Source organism: Trichomycterus rosablanca, chromosome 10 (assembly GCF_030014385.1).
Source record: "Trichomycterus rosablanca isolate fTriRos1 chromosome 10, fTriRos1.hap1, whole genome shotgun sequence".
NCBI lineage: Eukaryota > Metazoa > Chordata > Actinopteri > Siluriformes > Trichomycteridae > Trichomycterus > Trichomycterus rosablanca.
Window position 1 is genome coordinate 37063639 of NC_085997.1, and position 18000 is coordinate 37081638.

The 18000-nt window shown below is 35.9% G+C and overlaps 1 protein-coding gene across 1 annotated transcript in view; it reads left to right on the forward strand.

The window, feature by feature from the left end:
- The window catches only part of LOC134322022 (uncharacterized), a 33166-nt gene extending 20541 nt beyond the window's left edge, over positions 1–12625 (forward strand). Inside the window, exons 4-10 of the mRNA XM_063003893.1 lie at positions 2651–2719; positions 3967–4059; positions 6421–6540; positions 6819–6905; positions 10306–10426; positions 10628–10693; positions 11583–12625. Of these exons, the coding sequence (XP_062859963.1) occupies positions 2651–2719; positions 3967–4059; positions 6421–6540; positions 6819–6905; positions 10306–10426; positions 10628–10691 (554 nt within the window). The 3' untranslated portion in view covers positions 10692–10693; positions 11583–12625. The remainder of the gene's footprint in view (positions 1–2650; positions 2720–3966; positions 4060–6420; positions 6541–6818; positions 6906–10305; positions 10427–10627; positions 10694–11582) is intronic.
- The last annotated feature ends 5375 nt before the right edge of the window (positions 12626–18000 follow it).

The following is an 18000-nucleotide window of genomic DNA, read 5'->3' on the forward strand; positions in this document are numbered from 1 at the left end:
TATATATATTAGGTAAGCACAATTCAAGTATAAAGTATAATTTAATATATATATTTCATGATAGGTAATATTTTTTATAAAGGTGATGTTGCGGTGTATAGACCCAGTGCGTCTGTGAGCTTTTTTAAAGGCAAATTGGCTTATTTAATCGTTTTTGTGCACGCAAAGTTCAAGTTAAGAAGTACTTAGTGAGTTACGAATGGGTCAGACTACTCTTAATTTACGAACAATTTTAAGTACTACGTTAGTTACGAAGGGTTAGCGTTACGAATGTTTTGGGAAACGCACCCCTGAACAGTATCCTTAGACATACTGTCTCAAGTTTACCTTTTATGTATCCCTTTTATTTTTGATACTGTCTTTGACCCAAAATATAGTGTTAAGAATTGTGTTTTACCAATATCCTGTATACAAAGCTAAAAGAACATTTGTACTGCACACTTAACTCACATATGTAACGATTTCTGTGTTAGACCTGTTTAATCTACATACTGTTATTTAGATTTTGTTCTTTTATTATGTTAGTGATGTTAAGAGTTAAATTTTACAAAAAGTTTTACAAACTTTCACAAAAGTTTCTTTGGGACCAACTTAGAATGTTCTTGTCAAAACTAAGTTTTCAGAGTCACCTACTGACCCCAAGTGAATAACTTGCATGGTGGGCGGAAACTTTTTCGTCACATGATTCTAATGAAAGTTTATCTCCCATTGGCTACAACTACTGCATGTCACACCTTTCAAACTGAGTTGAAAAGAGGCGACACTGTCATTTGTACCCAGGACTCGAGTAAGCCAAACCTCAAGGCTCTTCTTTGTACTGGTACCCAAGTGGTGGAATGAACTTCCTCTGTCTGTCCGAACATCTGAGTCTCTTGCTGTCTTTAAAAAATGATTAAAAACCTTCATCACCTCTTTACTGAGCACTTAAGCTGACATGCACTAACTTACTAACTAATGCTCTTATTCATTTCTTGAAAAAAAACAAAACACTAACTTTAGTTCTAACAGGTTTCAGCAGATTTGTATTCTTGGACTGTTGTTTACTTAAACTAGAGTAAGGTAATGTTCACTGTGGAAGCTCTTCTGTAAGTCACTCTGGATAAGAGCATCTGCTAAATGCCAAAAATGTAGAGTTTTAAAGCTATCTCAGACGTGTTAAAGAGTTAGGCCAAACGAGCTGGCTCAGTTGATTCAGTAGTTCACTGTTTGTGTTTCTGCAAGTTTGGATTTGACATGAATTGTCTATATATAGTATGCGTATATACATGGCGGCTCCCTGATTCCCGCAAGTCAGATAAAATCACACACACACACACGCAGGCGACACAGACTTTGTTCCTCATCGCATATTAAATCTGTTATCTGATATACAATCTAGTGCACTGTGTAGGGAACATAAACCAATTGTCTAATTTACTATCTAGTGCACTACTTAGGGAACATAAATTATTTTCTAATGTACAATCTAGTGCACTATGTAGGGAACATAAATCTATTGTCTTTCACACTATCTAGTGCACTATGTAGTACACATTAGTGTGTTTGTGACGCGAACAGTTAGCTTAGTAGCTCAGTTAGCAGTTCCCAAAAGTTCTATCACCCATATCCTTTGGTGTGTGCGAGAGGTTTTTTTTAGCTTTTTTAAGGTGTGTGTGTGTGTGGGGGGTGGGGGGGGGGGGGTGCAGTTGGCGCAGTTTTCCAGGGTGTGGGCGGTACACAAAATTTGCACAAGGGAATCCCAGATCGCAACCATCTGACGCAATTTGGGAACTGCTCCGTTGTAAACCACAACGTTGACTGCAGCTCCGTCTGTGCAAACTGAAAACAACTTAGTCTTTTGGTACGCAAACGTGCTTCTCGTTGTAATACATGCTGCGCATCGTTAATTTTGAGCGCGCATGCGCACCTGCGCATCACTTATGTGCATCCCTAATTATAACGATAGCAACTCTCTGATTACCAGTACTGTACCTTAACCACTGAGATTTACCCCAGCTTCCATTGTAGAGCATCGTTTGAACAAATTGGCAGTTATCCTGGTCAGTGGAGAGTCATTTTTAACCCTCTACCTGCCTTAAGCTTTATTGTCTCCTGTGTCTGTTGCCTGACCCTATTTTAATGAACCACCATATTTTTAAATTTGAGGAGCAACCTGACACTCACTGTATCCCACTGCTAGTAAAGCCAGAATGAAACCCTTTTCCCTCAGTCAAAGCTTTTCTTTTCCACACTTTTGCTATGGTCAGTGGTGAATGTTCCTTGCAGAACCTCCGTTTAGTAGATGTTTTTGTTTTTTGTATCATTCTGTGTAAACTCTTAAGACCAGGAGTTTAGCAGATTGTGACCAACAATCATGACACAGTAAAAGTTACACAGATCAGATTTTGTCTCCATTCTTGTTTGATTGGAACATTCACTGAAGCTCTTGATCTGTGTCAGTTGAATTTTATTATTTTGTGCTACTGACACGACTGGCTCAGTAATTACATGAATAAGCAGAATAAGGTGTTTCTAATGAAGTGGCCAGTGAGTGTATATAAATTTACTGTATCAGCACAGTTACCAATATGAATACTTTTGATAAAATGATAAAATTAAATCTTTCCAGCAATCTGGACCACATTAATATGATTAACTTTCTGTTTTTCAGCTTGGTTGTCCCTGTTGATAGTTTCATTACTGGGAACCTGTGGCATGTTGTTACACATCAGATATAAAAGTAGGTGAATGGAAAATAAATATATAAATAACATATAAATAAATATATAGGAGTAATTTTCACAACTTCAAACCTGCCTTTTTTAGACATATTCACATTTGCAGCATTAAAAATTATTAATATTTTCTTTTTCATTTGACAAACCCCCTCTCCTCAACTCCACTGCATATCTGTGTAGGTAATGATAGCTGAGAGGTTTAGGTCCTGTTGATCAGAAGGTAATAAATTAAAGCTGATATTGGTAAGTTTTTAGTCATCTTTAAGAACAGCCTTACTATCTGTAATTCTAAAAAAACACCCTGACCAGCTTACAGGAGGTATTATAAAGCAGGTGAGATGCTGGTTTTCCTTTAGCTTTTCTTTTTAGCAGCCAGCAGTCACTCATTTATAGTACAGAGAAGCTATACATACAGCTATACATACTTTATATGCTGTGTAAGGACCCTGGTGAAAGAGACGTCTGTGCAGAGTGCAGGGGTGAGAAGAGGAGGGATGTAGACGTGTCGGAAGAGGCGTGTGCAGCGACGTGCTCTCCTCGGATGCAATGTGGTATCTCTCAGCAGCGGAAGACAAATTAAATGCGCTAAATAAAAAAGTTATAGTTGTTTCTTGCCAATCAGCATCTTTTAAAATCTTTTTAAAACAATTAGTGCCCTTCAAACCTGTGCTAGAGAAAGAACATGCTAACCTTATGCTTTCTGATAAGTTACAGGTGTAAAACTGCTTACTCACCTAAACACCTACATCTGTAAATAACAAGTGTTAATAGAATAAAAAGTAAAGAGTTTCACCAGACTCTGTTGCATTTACACCTGCATTGTCTGCAATGTTTTAAATAAGTGAAATTTTGTAAAATGTAGTATCAGGATCTTGTAGGAGTTTTGTGGTAATTCAGGATTCTGGTCTGTAACAAGTTTAATAAATACGTAGTTTTAAATAGAGTGCTACGTGTGTTACACCCCTGAGCTCAGGCCAGTGTAAACAGATGATATCACCTGTAAACAGGGTGAAAACAATAAGACACAAGGAGTCATGGCTTGTCTTTACAAATGTCTCTCAAGTCTGAGACACAGACAGAGCGACAAACAGTAACATCTAGCCCGCCCAAACCATGCCGCTTTCCCTACTGGACATTCCTAGTCACAACAGTTAAAAACTGTCACTTATAATAAATACATACACAATGAAATGCACACCACATATCACAAATGTGAGTTTCACACATGCAAACTGAAATATTTTTGCAGAATTGTGCTGGACATCATTATATTTAATCTCTGAGGTCTTGGGTTTATTACTGGCAGTCTGCTTTCAATATACATTTCTGAAAACTGTAAAAGGTAAGAATCAGTCATATTTCATTATGTTTCACTGAAAGAGAATAAACTAGGGCTGTCGTTAATCGTGTTAATTAACGCGATTAACGCGTTAAAATTTTTATCGCAATTAAAAAAAATAATCAAGATTAAAATTTTTAATCTAACTATTTGGATGTAAAGCGCATGAACCGTACACGGAACACACTGGACTGTATAAAGCAGCATGTATAAAGTCCGGGGTGTTCTGTCCACACCGGATCTGGTTTTATACGGGCCGCATCTTCTGTTTTAAACTGCATTACTTGTGACCCGCCAGCGCAGTCAAACAGAAAAAAGTAATAAATTATTGTCGCTGTCCGATGAAAAACTACTGTTAGCGGTTTTTTACTATTTTTACATGTTGATGAAAAGATGAATGAAATCACGCAATCTTTGTAACGAGTATCTCCACTGGCTGCTAGACCTGTCCATCAAAACCGCGTAGCTCCACCTCCCTTCCCTCAGGTACTGTGTGAGACAGAAGTGAAACTGCATGATGTTTCATCTCTACAGTTTATTCAGGTTATTCTATCACATGGCTATAAACATAATTTATATTTGTGATGTTTGTAGTTTTTTTTTAAAACACATTCGTATCTGATGTTTATATGGAGTAAGTGTTTGCATGGACTGTATTAAATAACACTTTTTACAGCTACAGTTAATAACTTAAATATAACGTTTGGTAACTTTATTGTTTTAGGTATTTATAGATGTTTAAATGGTAATTTAGAACAGTATTTCCCAGTCATGTTTTTGCACAACACAGTATTAAAAGCTTTTCTTAATAGATCTATGAAATAATCATATCTGTGTTTTGTTATTGATGCATAATATTAGATTAAAATATTTTGAAAGGATGATTTCTGGGTTAGCCAGAAAGCTTAAGCACTCGCCAAGTCATTTTTATTATATTACAATTTTTTTTTTAAAAGGTAAAACTGTGCATTAAAAATACCAGAGGCAGGAATTGTAACTTCTGAGTGACTTTTAATTCATTCTGTTCAGCCATCAGCATATGCAATTTGTTGAAGGGGCCCAACTTTTTTTTTTTTTTTTTAACTGGGGCCCATGAGCTCCTAGTTACATCACTGGTGTTGCATCTAGAAATGGTTCTTGCAATAAAAATGTGCATAACTGTTCAAATTTGCTTAATTATTAGTTTGCGATTAATTTCGATTAATCACGATTAATTTGGCTCTTTAATCGCGATTAAAAAAAAATATCGCATGACAGCCCTAGAATAAAAGTTTTCTTTCATAATCTAGTTTACAAAATATTAGATCATACATTATTAGAAGATATTTAATCAGGACAGGATATGTTTCTTATAGCATCTAAATATACCATGACTTCTGTTTGGAGAGCTAAATTAGTTACATCCAAATGTTAAGGAAGTCGCTTCTGATGTGAGTCTGTAAAATTTCCCTGTATAAAAATAATGGCAGTGTTCTAGTTTTTAATAATGTCATTAAGTGAAGTGTAAAGTGTACTGGGTGTGACCCAAAAGTAAAGTGTTCTGGCTGTGACCCAGTACTGCCTTCTATGTTAAATCTTTTACTAAAGAGTAATGAAGCATTTAATGTTGTCTGTGTTAACTGCAGTTTAATACATAACTTCTTTTGTTTATGTGTTATTAAACATGGTGGCTAAGTGGGTAGTGCTGTTGCCTCACAGCAAGAAGGTCCTGGGTTCGATCCCCAGGTGGGGCGGTCTGGGTCCTTTCTGTGTGGAGTTTGCATGTTCTCCCCGTGCCTGCGTGGGTTTACTCCGGGTGCTCCGGTTTCCTCCCACAGTCCAAAAACATGCAAGTGAGGTGAATTGGAGATACAAAATTGTCCATTACTGTGTTTGATATAACCTTGTGAACTGAAGAACCTTGTGTGAAGATAAACTACTGTTTCCTGTCATGAATGTAACCAAAAAGTGTAAAACATGACGTTAAAATCCTAATAAACAAATAAACAAATTAAACACGTTTCCTTCTAACCACTTGTGTTATGCTGGGCTGAGAAGTTTGGTCTAATAAATCAATCAGTTTTAAAGTTTAATTGTTTTACTGGCTGCACGTTTAGTTTTTTTTTTTTAATTAGTAATTTCCCATTTGCACCCCCCACATGCTAGCGGTCACTGACTATTACCCTTCCCAATGACCTGTGGGGTTGTCAGCCATTCGTTTTCACCAGCCAGTGGTGGATGGAGGATTATGTGACCTAAACAACTGCAATTGAGGTTACAAAGAAAATTTGTGGTCGATGTTTTAATGATTAATCAGCAGATTTGTGGTGGATGTTTTTTATGAAATTTGTGTAAGAATGTATTTGTATTTTACCCATTTTGCAGACCGGGATGCTTGGATCTGTATGACTGTATATATATACATTTTGGTTTTGATGGAAGCTTTTAGCCACCCAGTTCAGTCATCAGTTCAGTCATCAGTTCAGTCATCAGCTCAGTCATCAGGTATTTAACTTTCATTGTGAACATTTAAGTACTAAAGTTTTGACAAAAATCTGTTAAACAATCAACTGTATTTTACAGCTTAAATTTAGAATTCGAGGAAAATAGAGGAATAGTGGAATTGTACAGTATGATTTATTAAATATAAGGCAATGCCACTAAAATACTAGCTGCTTGGGTTGTGAATAATTAATTATTTTATGCATTTTATTGTTAATTTAATTAAAATGTTTCAATTAAACAAATTTATAATAATAATTAATCATTCTGTCTCATTACAGATCGTAAGTTTGTGTACATGTTTGGTGCAGTGACTCTGATTATTGTGAACACTGTTGCTTTGTTAGTCGAGCTGATCCTAAAAACACGTGAGTAAAATCTACAGCAGTAACATCACATACAGTAACTCATCACATAACATCTAATCACATAACATCAACTCATCACATACAGTAACTCATCACATAACATCTCATCACATAGCAGCACATCACATAACAGCACATTAACATCAACTCATCACAAAACATCTTATCACATAACATCTCATTACATAACATCACATCATCACATAACAACACCTCACCACATAACACCTCATCACATAACAACACTTCATCATATAACTGCACCTCATCACATAACAACACCTCATCACATAACACCTCATCACAACACCTCATCACATAACACCTCATCACATAACAACACCATCATATAACTGCACCTCATCACATAACAACACCTCATCACATAACACCTCATCATATAACAACACCTCATCACATAACACCTCATCACACCTCATCACATAACACTTCATCACATAACAACAGTTCATCACATAACACCTCAGCATATAACATCACCTCATCACATTACAGCTCATCACATAACATCACCTCATCACATAACATCACCTCACCACATAACAGCATCTCATCACATAATATCACCTCATCACATAACACCTCATCACATAACAGCTCATCACATAACAGCTCATCACATAACAACACCATCACATAACATCAACTCATCACATAACAGCACCTTATCACATTACACCTCATCACATAACACCTCATCACATAACACCTCATCACAACACCTCATCACATAACACCTCATCACATAACAGCTCATCACATAACAGCACCTCATCACATATCACCTCATCACATAACAGCACCTTATCACATAACACCTCATCACATAACACCTCATCACATTACAGCTCATCACATAACACCTCATCACATAACACCTCATCACATAACATCACCTCATCACATCTCATCACATAACCTCTCATCACATAACATCACCTCATCACATAACACCTCATCACATAACACCTCATCACATAACATCACCTCATCACATAACATCACCTCATCACATAACAACACCTCATCACATAACCTCTCATCACATAACATCACCTCATCACATAACACCTCATCACATAACAACACCTCATCACATAACACCTCATCACATAACACCTCATCACATAACATCACCTCATCACATAACACCTCATCACATAACAACTCATCACATATCACCTCATCACATAACACCTCATCACATAACAGCACCTCATCACATAACAACACCTCATCACATAACATCACCTCATCACATAACACCTCATCACATAACATCACCTCATCACATAACACCTCATCACATAACATCACCTCATCACATAACACCTCATCACATAACAACAACTCATCACATATCACCTCATCACATAACACCTCATCACATAACAGCACCTCATCACATAACAACACCTCATCACATAACATCACCTCATCACATAACACCTCATCACATAACATCACCTCATCACATAACACCTCATAACAACACCTCATCACATATCACCTCATCACATAACACCTCATCACATAACAGCACCTCATCACATAACATCTCATCACATTACACCACCTCATCACATAACAGCACCTCATCACATAACACCTCATCACATAACACCTCATCACATAACATCACCTCATCACATAACAACACCTCATCACATAACCTCTCATCACATAACACCTCATCACATAACAACACCTCATCACATAACACCTCATCACATAACACCTCATCACATAACATCACCTCATCACATAACACCTCATCACATAACAACAACTCATCACATATCACCTCATCACATAACACCTCATCACATAACAGCACCTCATCACATAACAACACCTCATCACATAACATCACCTCATCACATAACACCTCATCACATAACATCACCTCATCACATAACAACACCTCATCACATAACATCACCTCATCACATAACACCTCATCACATAACATCACCTCATCACATAACAGCTCATCACATAACAACACCTCATCACATAACATCACCTCATCACATAACACCTCATCACATAACATCACCTCATCACATAACAACACCTCATCACATAACAACACCATCACATAACACCTCATCACATAACAACTCATCACATATCACCTCATCACATAACACCTCATCACATAACAGCACCTCATCACATAACAACACCTCATCACATAACATCACCTCATCACATAACACCTCATCACATAACATCACCTCATCACATAACACCTCATCACATAACATCACCTCATCACATAACAACAACTCATCACATATCACCTCATCACATAACACCTCATCACATAACAGCACCTCATTACATAACAACACCTCATCACATAACACCTCATCACATAACATCACCTCATCACATAACACCTCATCACATAACATCACCTCATCACATAACACCTCATCACATAACATCACCTCATCACATAACAACAACTCATCACATATCACCTCATCACATAACACCTCATCACATAACAGCACCTCATTACATAACATCACCTCATCACATAACACCTCATCACATAACATCACCTCATCACATAACACCTCATAACAACACCTCATCACATATCCCCTCATCACATAACACCTCATCACATAACAGCACCTCATCACATAACATCTCATCACATAACACCACCTCATCACATAACAGCACCTCATCACATAACACCTCATCACATAACACCTCATCACATAACATCACCTCATCACATAACAACACCTCATCACATAACCTCTCATCACATAACATCACCTCATCACATAACACCTCATCACATAACAACACCTCATCACATAACACCTCATCACAACACCTCATCACATAACATCACCTCATCACATAACACCTCATCACATAACAACAACTCATCACATATCACCTCATCACATAACACCTCATCACATAACAGCACCTCATCACATAACAACACCTCATCACATAACATCACCTCATCACATAACACCTCATCACATAACATCACCTCATCACATAACAACACCTCATCACATAACATCACCTCATCACATAACACCTCATCACATAACATCACCTCATCACATAACAGCTCATCACATAACAACACCTCATCACATAACACCTCATCACATAACAGCTCATCACATAACAACACCTCATCATATAACACCTCATCACATAACATTCTAGTCTGATTCTAGTCAGAATAACTAATAACCACACAAACATTTTTTGTGACTAAATTAAGTAATAAAAGTAGTTTTATCGATCGTATCACATCCATAAATCAATGATTCTAATAACATTGTTTATTTTATAGTCTCAATCATTGAGATTTTTTTTTAATATTTATCAGGAAATGGTGAACGAAATGTGAAGGATCTGACAGTTATAGTTCTACCATCTGAAAGTGTGTTTGCCGTTTGCTGTCTTATATTACAAATAAAGAGTTACCTGCATGATCTAGCTGTAAACAGGTACGTCAATAAATTACCTTTAAGAGAAAAGAAACTTAACATGTAAACACTTAAGATTGAGACTCGGTCATAACAATCCATTTAATCACTGCAGAACCAAAATAAAATGAGCAGGAATGTAGTTTAAAAGAAATCAGTGTTTCTCTGCAGTCATCATTTCTCATATATCACAAAAATAAATGCTTTTATGTTTTCATACAGGAATCAAACAATCAAGATGAATGCACTTTATACTGCAGCACCAACTGCACCTCAGAGTCTCTAGAGGTAAGAAGTTTCACCAATTACAATTTAAATACCAAATTACTTAAATTACACATTGGTACATATTATTAGTACTCATTATTAGTACTCCTCATACGTACACATTGTTAGTACATATTGTTAAAACTTATTATTAGTACATTATTAGTACCCATTGTTCGCAACCATTGTTAGTACTTACTGTTAGTATATATTGTTAGTACTCACTGTTATGAGTGCTGTATGAGCATGGACGGGTTAAGACTTGCCACTGTGCCAAAAAAAAAGACATAAATAGTCCAAGACAGTAAATAATCCAAAAGATTAAAAACCAGGTTCTTTATGTTTCACCCTTTACAGTACATAATATCATTCATTTGAATTTGAAATATTTGTGCTTAGATCGAAAGTCGGAAAAACAGTGTGATGTTCTGATGTCACTGTGTTATAACCAGGCTTGTTTTAGCGTGAAATAAAACCACATGAGATCAGGAATAATATAACAGGTCATCATCAGTAAAAACAGTCTGATGATGCATGAACTAATGCAGGTTAAGATTTGTATTGTGCATCACAGAATTCACATCTATAAACATAAACAGTGCCACAAAATCTGCAACTGTGATGAGCAGTACAGAGGTGTGTTGTTTCCAACATGTTTAAATATTAGGCGTCTTAATTAAAACATGAATAGAGTAATTAAAAACAAAAAATGAAATACTGATGTAAATAGGTAGGCTACCATATATAGTGTCTAGTGTTGGGGTAATGCTTCACAACAAAATTAATGATGTGTCTCAATTCCATTTGTAATGTTTTTAATTTATTTCCATGTATATACAGCATTTATTACATATTTTGCATCTATACAATCTGTACAATAATGTTTTGAATTATTTATCTGTTTTTACAGTGAGCTTGTGGTCTTTTGTGATCTTATTCAAGATTCAGATGTTTTATGCCATAACGCAAAGAAAAAATGTGCAAAGTGAAGCAGCATCTCCACTACAAGTCTTGATTAATGATTTCAATGAATACGCTAGAATTATTCTTTAATTACTTTAATTTCAGTGGATTTTGTTTCTAGAAGGCACAAATGTTGTGGATTTCTGTTATTAGTCGTCAGTTAACTGTTAACCATAACCAACCAGCATTCCATCAAATATAAAACACATCACAGAGTTTCATATGAACAACTTTATTCTTTATTCAATGTTAACAATTCAACACAGTGAACGCAGCAGTAATGTATAAACATAAACAATATGAGCAGGGCCAGTTCAGAGTTCTGAATCTAGATTTTAAACAGTAGCTGGTAGATTTTTTTATTACACAAAATTAAATAAAAGGACTTAATATATAAGTATCATAAAGTTCACCTTAATCACTTACTGTGATATTAGGACTTTAAATTGGTTATTATACTGACTAATAAACTTTAATGTACAGAATATCAAATAAAGTGGATCTGAAGAACGTTTTATAATAAAAAAAAGTTCATTTTTGCAATTTTTGTGCATTTTACTTAACAATGTCCAAGACTGTGTTTGATATAACCTTGTGAACTGATTAACCTTGTGTAATGAGTAACTATCGTTCCTGTCATGAGTGTAGCCAAAGTGTAAAACATGACGTTAAAATCCTAATGAACAAATAAACACACAAATTTAACAATGTTGTTTAAAATGGTACCATGAGTAAGAACAAAACACTCTATAACAGTAAATAAGTGTAAATAACTGCATTGTGTATGTAACTTTTTAAGTAGGAAAAGAATGAAATACGTGTGTATTTCTATTTCAAATAAATATGTTATCAGTCCAGTTGTGCTTTCTGAACGTTTTTAATGTGAATAGCATTGTTTTTATAACTAGCAGCTAAAACTGGTCATGTTGTTGCATTTGACAAACCCCAAGTTGGGATATTTTGTAAAATACAATAAAAACAGAAATACGATTTGTTTGCTGTCCTGAATTACAAACTTACAAAGCAAAGATTTTTCTGCTCAGCTTTATTGTTTTTTGTAAATAGAAACACATTTTGAATTCATATTCATACACATCACCCATACTGTTTGCTGTTTACCTCCATTTTCATTGTTCTTGTTTTACATGCTAAATTTAGCAGATTATCAGTTTGTACCTGTGAGGGATGCGTTTACTTGCCTAAGACTTCATTACACAGTTGTGGAGTGCAGTGTAAAATAAAGACTTTACCATGATTTCAAACACCTAATGACATGGGTGCCAGTTCTTGTCACTCAGGTTTAAATTTAGGTGCTGATCTGTTTTCTGGAGGTTCTTGGATCACATCTGACCATGTGGGCAATTTTTTACACAGTGTGAGATCACAGTTTGTGTTTTCTTCCCAACCTTGACAAGAGACGACTGTTCTGTGTGGTATTTAATAGGTGCAGTGGAACTTGCTTTGTTATCATGGGCATAGAGAGGTCTGATCAGCTGTACTTATACAGCTTTCTGCACCACTAAATGATTTCTTCAGCTGTGTGAAGACCCCACATCATCCCAATAGGATTAAGGTCCGGGCTTTGACTTGGCCATTCCAGAACTTTCCATTTCTTTCTTTTGATTCATTCCTTGGTGGTTTTACTGGAATGTTTTGGGTCGTTGTCATGTTGTGTGGTCCACCTCTGCTTCAGCTTCATTTTTTGAACAGATGGTCTTACATTTTTATCAAGCCCCCTCTGATACAGTGAAGAATTCATCATGGATTCTATAATGGAGAACTTGCCAGGCCCTGCTGCTGCAAAGCAGCCCCAAACCATGACATTTCCACCTGCATGCTTTACAGTTGGTATGAGGTTCATCTGCTCTAATGCTGTGTTTGGTTTATGCCAAAAATGTCTTCTGTTATTGTGCCCAAATAATTCTTTGGATTCATTTGTCCAACATTGTTCCAGAAGTCCTGGGGGGTATTCCAGAAAGCGGGTTTACCAAACTTTAAACTTAACCCTGAACTCAACGGAGTTGATTTGCAGTGTCGTAGCCAGAGTTTTCGGTTCCAGAAAAGCGGATCAGTGTTTGGTTACTCAATTCTGAGTAGATTGAACCCAGCAGAAGCGCGTTCACAGGAGTGGTGATAAATGGATTCACCATGGATGTGAATGAAAGAAAAGGTAGTCCGTCATATTGTACACTAATAAAACTGTAAATTTTAATGTTTGCGTTTGCAGATAATGAAAATGTTGTAGACATAAAAGTAATACAGCAGTGTCCATAAAAAAAAGAACATCGCAAATGGCAAAAAAAAAAAAAAATGCTTACAGAGTTAATGTGTGAGTTTAAATTATATATATAAAAAAAAACTTGTTAACCATTATTTAACATTTAGCAGAATAATGTTTAATATGTCAGTTGTAACATCTGTCTCGATTTTACACGGTTTTTTTTTTTAATTTACTCAATCTAGGTGTAAATCAAGTGGAATCAGATGCACATGGAAGCAGATAAAATGAAAGGAAAGACTGTTCAAGGCTCTTCATTACATGTAAATCATTAGTTTGTAGTGCATAAACTGTGGAATATTAAGAACTGCATTGGTACAGTCCGAACACTTTTTATTGCCATCTCTCCAGTGATTGGTGGTGTGGTTTCAAGCCTCCTGCAATTGTTAGTGATTTAAATGTCCCTAAATCCTGATGAATATAAATAATGTTCTTTAATAAAGAAACCATCTCCGCTCCCTCAGAGTGGGATGATACTGGGAGGCCTACAGAGGTACAGTATATGTTGAACATAGAACATTTCATTTGATCTACCATGATAATTTCATTTGATCTACCATGATAATGTGTATGACTGTCCTCTAACAGAATGTGATGGGCAGTTCCAAATCAGATGAGGGACCAGAGCTCAGCTTAGAACAGTAAAAATGTCTTACCAAATATCTGAAATATCTAGAACACAAAAAGCTGTTTGATCATAACATGCTATTTTTGTCTCTTTCTTTCAAGGTGGGTGTAAATGATCTATACAAGGTCCATCTGGAGAAACAAACTGCAAAGTGTGATCCTCAGGTGGAGCATATAAAACAGACATGGCTCGAAATTTAGTTGCTTGATTTTAAGGTGGGTGTCGGTGCTAAGGGTGTATAAATATGAATGTTCTTACTAAAGTATAAGGACAAGGAAATGAACTTGTTGCATTGTTTTATTTTCAGTGATCATGCAGAGAGCCTGAACATTTGGCTTCAATACTGGGTCGCATCACATATGATCTTGATGGAAACAGTAAGTTGCAGAACGTGTATTAAATGTTACACTGTTTTATTTAAAACATTTGTTAATTTTTTAAGATAATGGCCACTACCTGTATGTGGAGGGATATTCTGTCTGCTGTTCACATAATCCTTTTCATTTTTATTACTTTCTAGTTTTAATCTTAATTAATAAAGACAAACCTGTGATTCTGTGGCATTCCTCTGGAATGTTTATTACAGATAAACAAGCGTTAGGCATACTTTTCAGATGGACCAACATACAGTTGCCTTGCCTATATATTCAGCATCTCACACATTAATGAAAATGTTTTATTAACAAAAAATGCAATGCATAAAGTCTGCAAAGAAGTGAGGGCAATATTGCAATTGCAATATCAGATCTAGACCAATATAGACAGACAGATAGATAACAATCATGTTTTGGGGTTAATGACTACAATCAATAAATTTGAACCACAAATTATTTTAGCTTACTAAACTGTGTGTGTTAAAATTATTCTATATTAATCCATAACATTCCATCCATAATGTCATAATTAATGTTATAACAAGCCTTTTTATTATTATTGTGATTATTGTGATTAATAATGTTGTAACCGTACTTACTCTCCCCGAACTGACTGACTGATAAACAAAAAGGTTCACGGAGAAATTCATCAGGAAATAACAGGATATTTAATCTGAGATTAATAACTCGTTCCTGACTGAGATCTCTTCTCATAATGTGCTTGTCTGTATCTACTGGATCCTGGAGTAAAAGACGCACCAGGTGTGCATGAGAGAAGCGCGTGTAACCCAAGTCCTAAACTTAAACCCCGTGATGTAGTACTGAAAAAAATGGTGTGATACTGTTTTCTGCACCCCGACACATCCTGCACCCCAAGGACCCTTAGGCAACGATTAACTCCGCCTTATATAAAGTCTTATTTCATTGATTAATTTACTCATTGTCACTAACAGCAAAAACAACGTTGCAGATGTTAAAATTAGGGATTGTAAAAATATCGTTTCTACGTGGTTGTGTTTGGGGTGGAAGCGTTTCTGTTGTTCTGCTATCGTTGCTAAATAATCAAACAGCAGTGATGTAGCACAAATTCCTGCAGTCCATATTCTGATATTTCCATTCTGCATCGTTTGTGAGTTTAGAATCAAGTTTATTTAAGGTTTTACGGTGTGAATTACAAATGTTCGTGATGTAAATGTAACCCGTGTTCAGTGTTAGGAGTCGTGCTGCCCCCTGTCGGTGCTATTCTTCCTCTGCGTTGTGTTATGTTGTAGATGTTAAAACAGGAATAGAGAGACTGGACACCATGAATGTTGGTTTATGCAGCACAGCAGTACCAGTTTATTCTTCAAGTTCCAGTGCAACCAGTTCAGAGACTTTAATGTCAGACCTCAGTACAGCAGCTTCAGATCTACACCAGCACTGTCCTCCCCTTCACAGTGCATAATAATGAACTCACATTACTGTGTACCAATAAACAACTAATCATTTAAAAGTAACATGAACTGCAGAGTATAAAATGAAACATAACACATATGCACAGTCACACTGATTAAAGACTCGAACATTGGTAAACTGTGACCATGCTGCTTAATGTAAACGTAATAACATTTGGAGAAACAGTATAAAAGTAACACATTTATCACCCGTCATAACATACTCTTAAATAATCACAATCTAACTAAAAACTGAACACGGGTGTCTTACAAAATAGAGATTATTAACGGCAAATAATCAGAGCACCCCACCTTCACAATGCATAATAATGAACTTAGAGCTCATGTTTCCCTCTTAGTTCATGTGTGCTGGAAAGTAGGAGACTCACCCTAGACCCTCACCCTACAATAACATAAAATATATAAACATAATATTTAAAAATATATATATATAAAGAACATAAAATAAAACAAACAAACAAAAAACTACAGTAAGACTAAATGTGCATTTTAAACCAGTATGGTGAGCAATTGTACGTTGTGCAAATCAAACAGTACCAACTACAGTACAAACTACAGTACCATCTACAGTAAAATCTACAGTACCATCTACAGTACAAACTACAGTACCATCTACAGTACAAACTACAGTACCATATACAGTACAAACTACAGTACCAACTACAGTACCAACTACAGTACCATCTACAGTACCATGTACAGTACAAACTACAGTACCATCTACAGTACAAACTACAGTACCATCTACAGTACAATCTACAGTACCATCTACAGTACAAACTACAGTACCAACTACAGTACAATCTACAGTACCAACTACAGTACCAACTACAGTACCATCTACAGTACAATCTACAGTACCAACTACAGTACAAACTACAGTACCATCTACAGTACAAACTACAGTACCATCTACAGTACAATCTACAGTACCAACTACAGTACTATCTACAGTACCATCTACAGTACAAACTACAGTACAATCTACAGTACAATCTATAGTACCATCTACAGTACAAACTACAGTACAATCTACAGTACCATCTACAGTACAAACTACAGTACCAACTACAGTACAATCTACAGTACCAACTACAGTACCATCTACAGTACAAACTACAGTACAATCTACAGTACAATCTATAGTACCATCTACAGTACAAACTACAGTACAATCTACAGTACCATCTACAGTACAAACTACAGTACCAACTACAGTACAATCTACAGTACCAACTACAGTACCATCTACAGTACAAACTACAGTACCAACTACAGTACAATCTACAGTACCAACTACAGTACCAACTACAGTACCATCTACAGTACAAACTACAGTACAATCTACAGTACAATCTATAGTACCATCTACAGTACAAACTACAGTACAATCTACAGTACCATCTACAGTACAAACTACAGTACCAACTACAGTACAATCTACAGTACCAACTACAGTACCAACTACAGTACAAACTACAGTACCATCTACAGTACAATCTACAGTACCAACTACAGTACAAACTACAGTACCATCTACAGTACCAACTACAGTACCATCTACAGTACAAACTACAGTACCAACTACAGTACTATCTACAGTACAAACTACAGTACCAACTACAGTACAA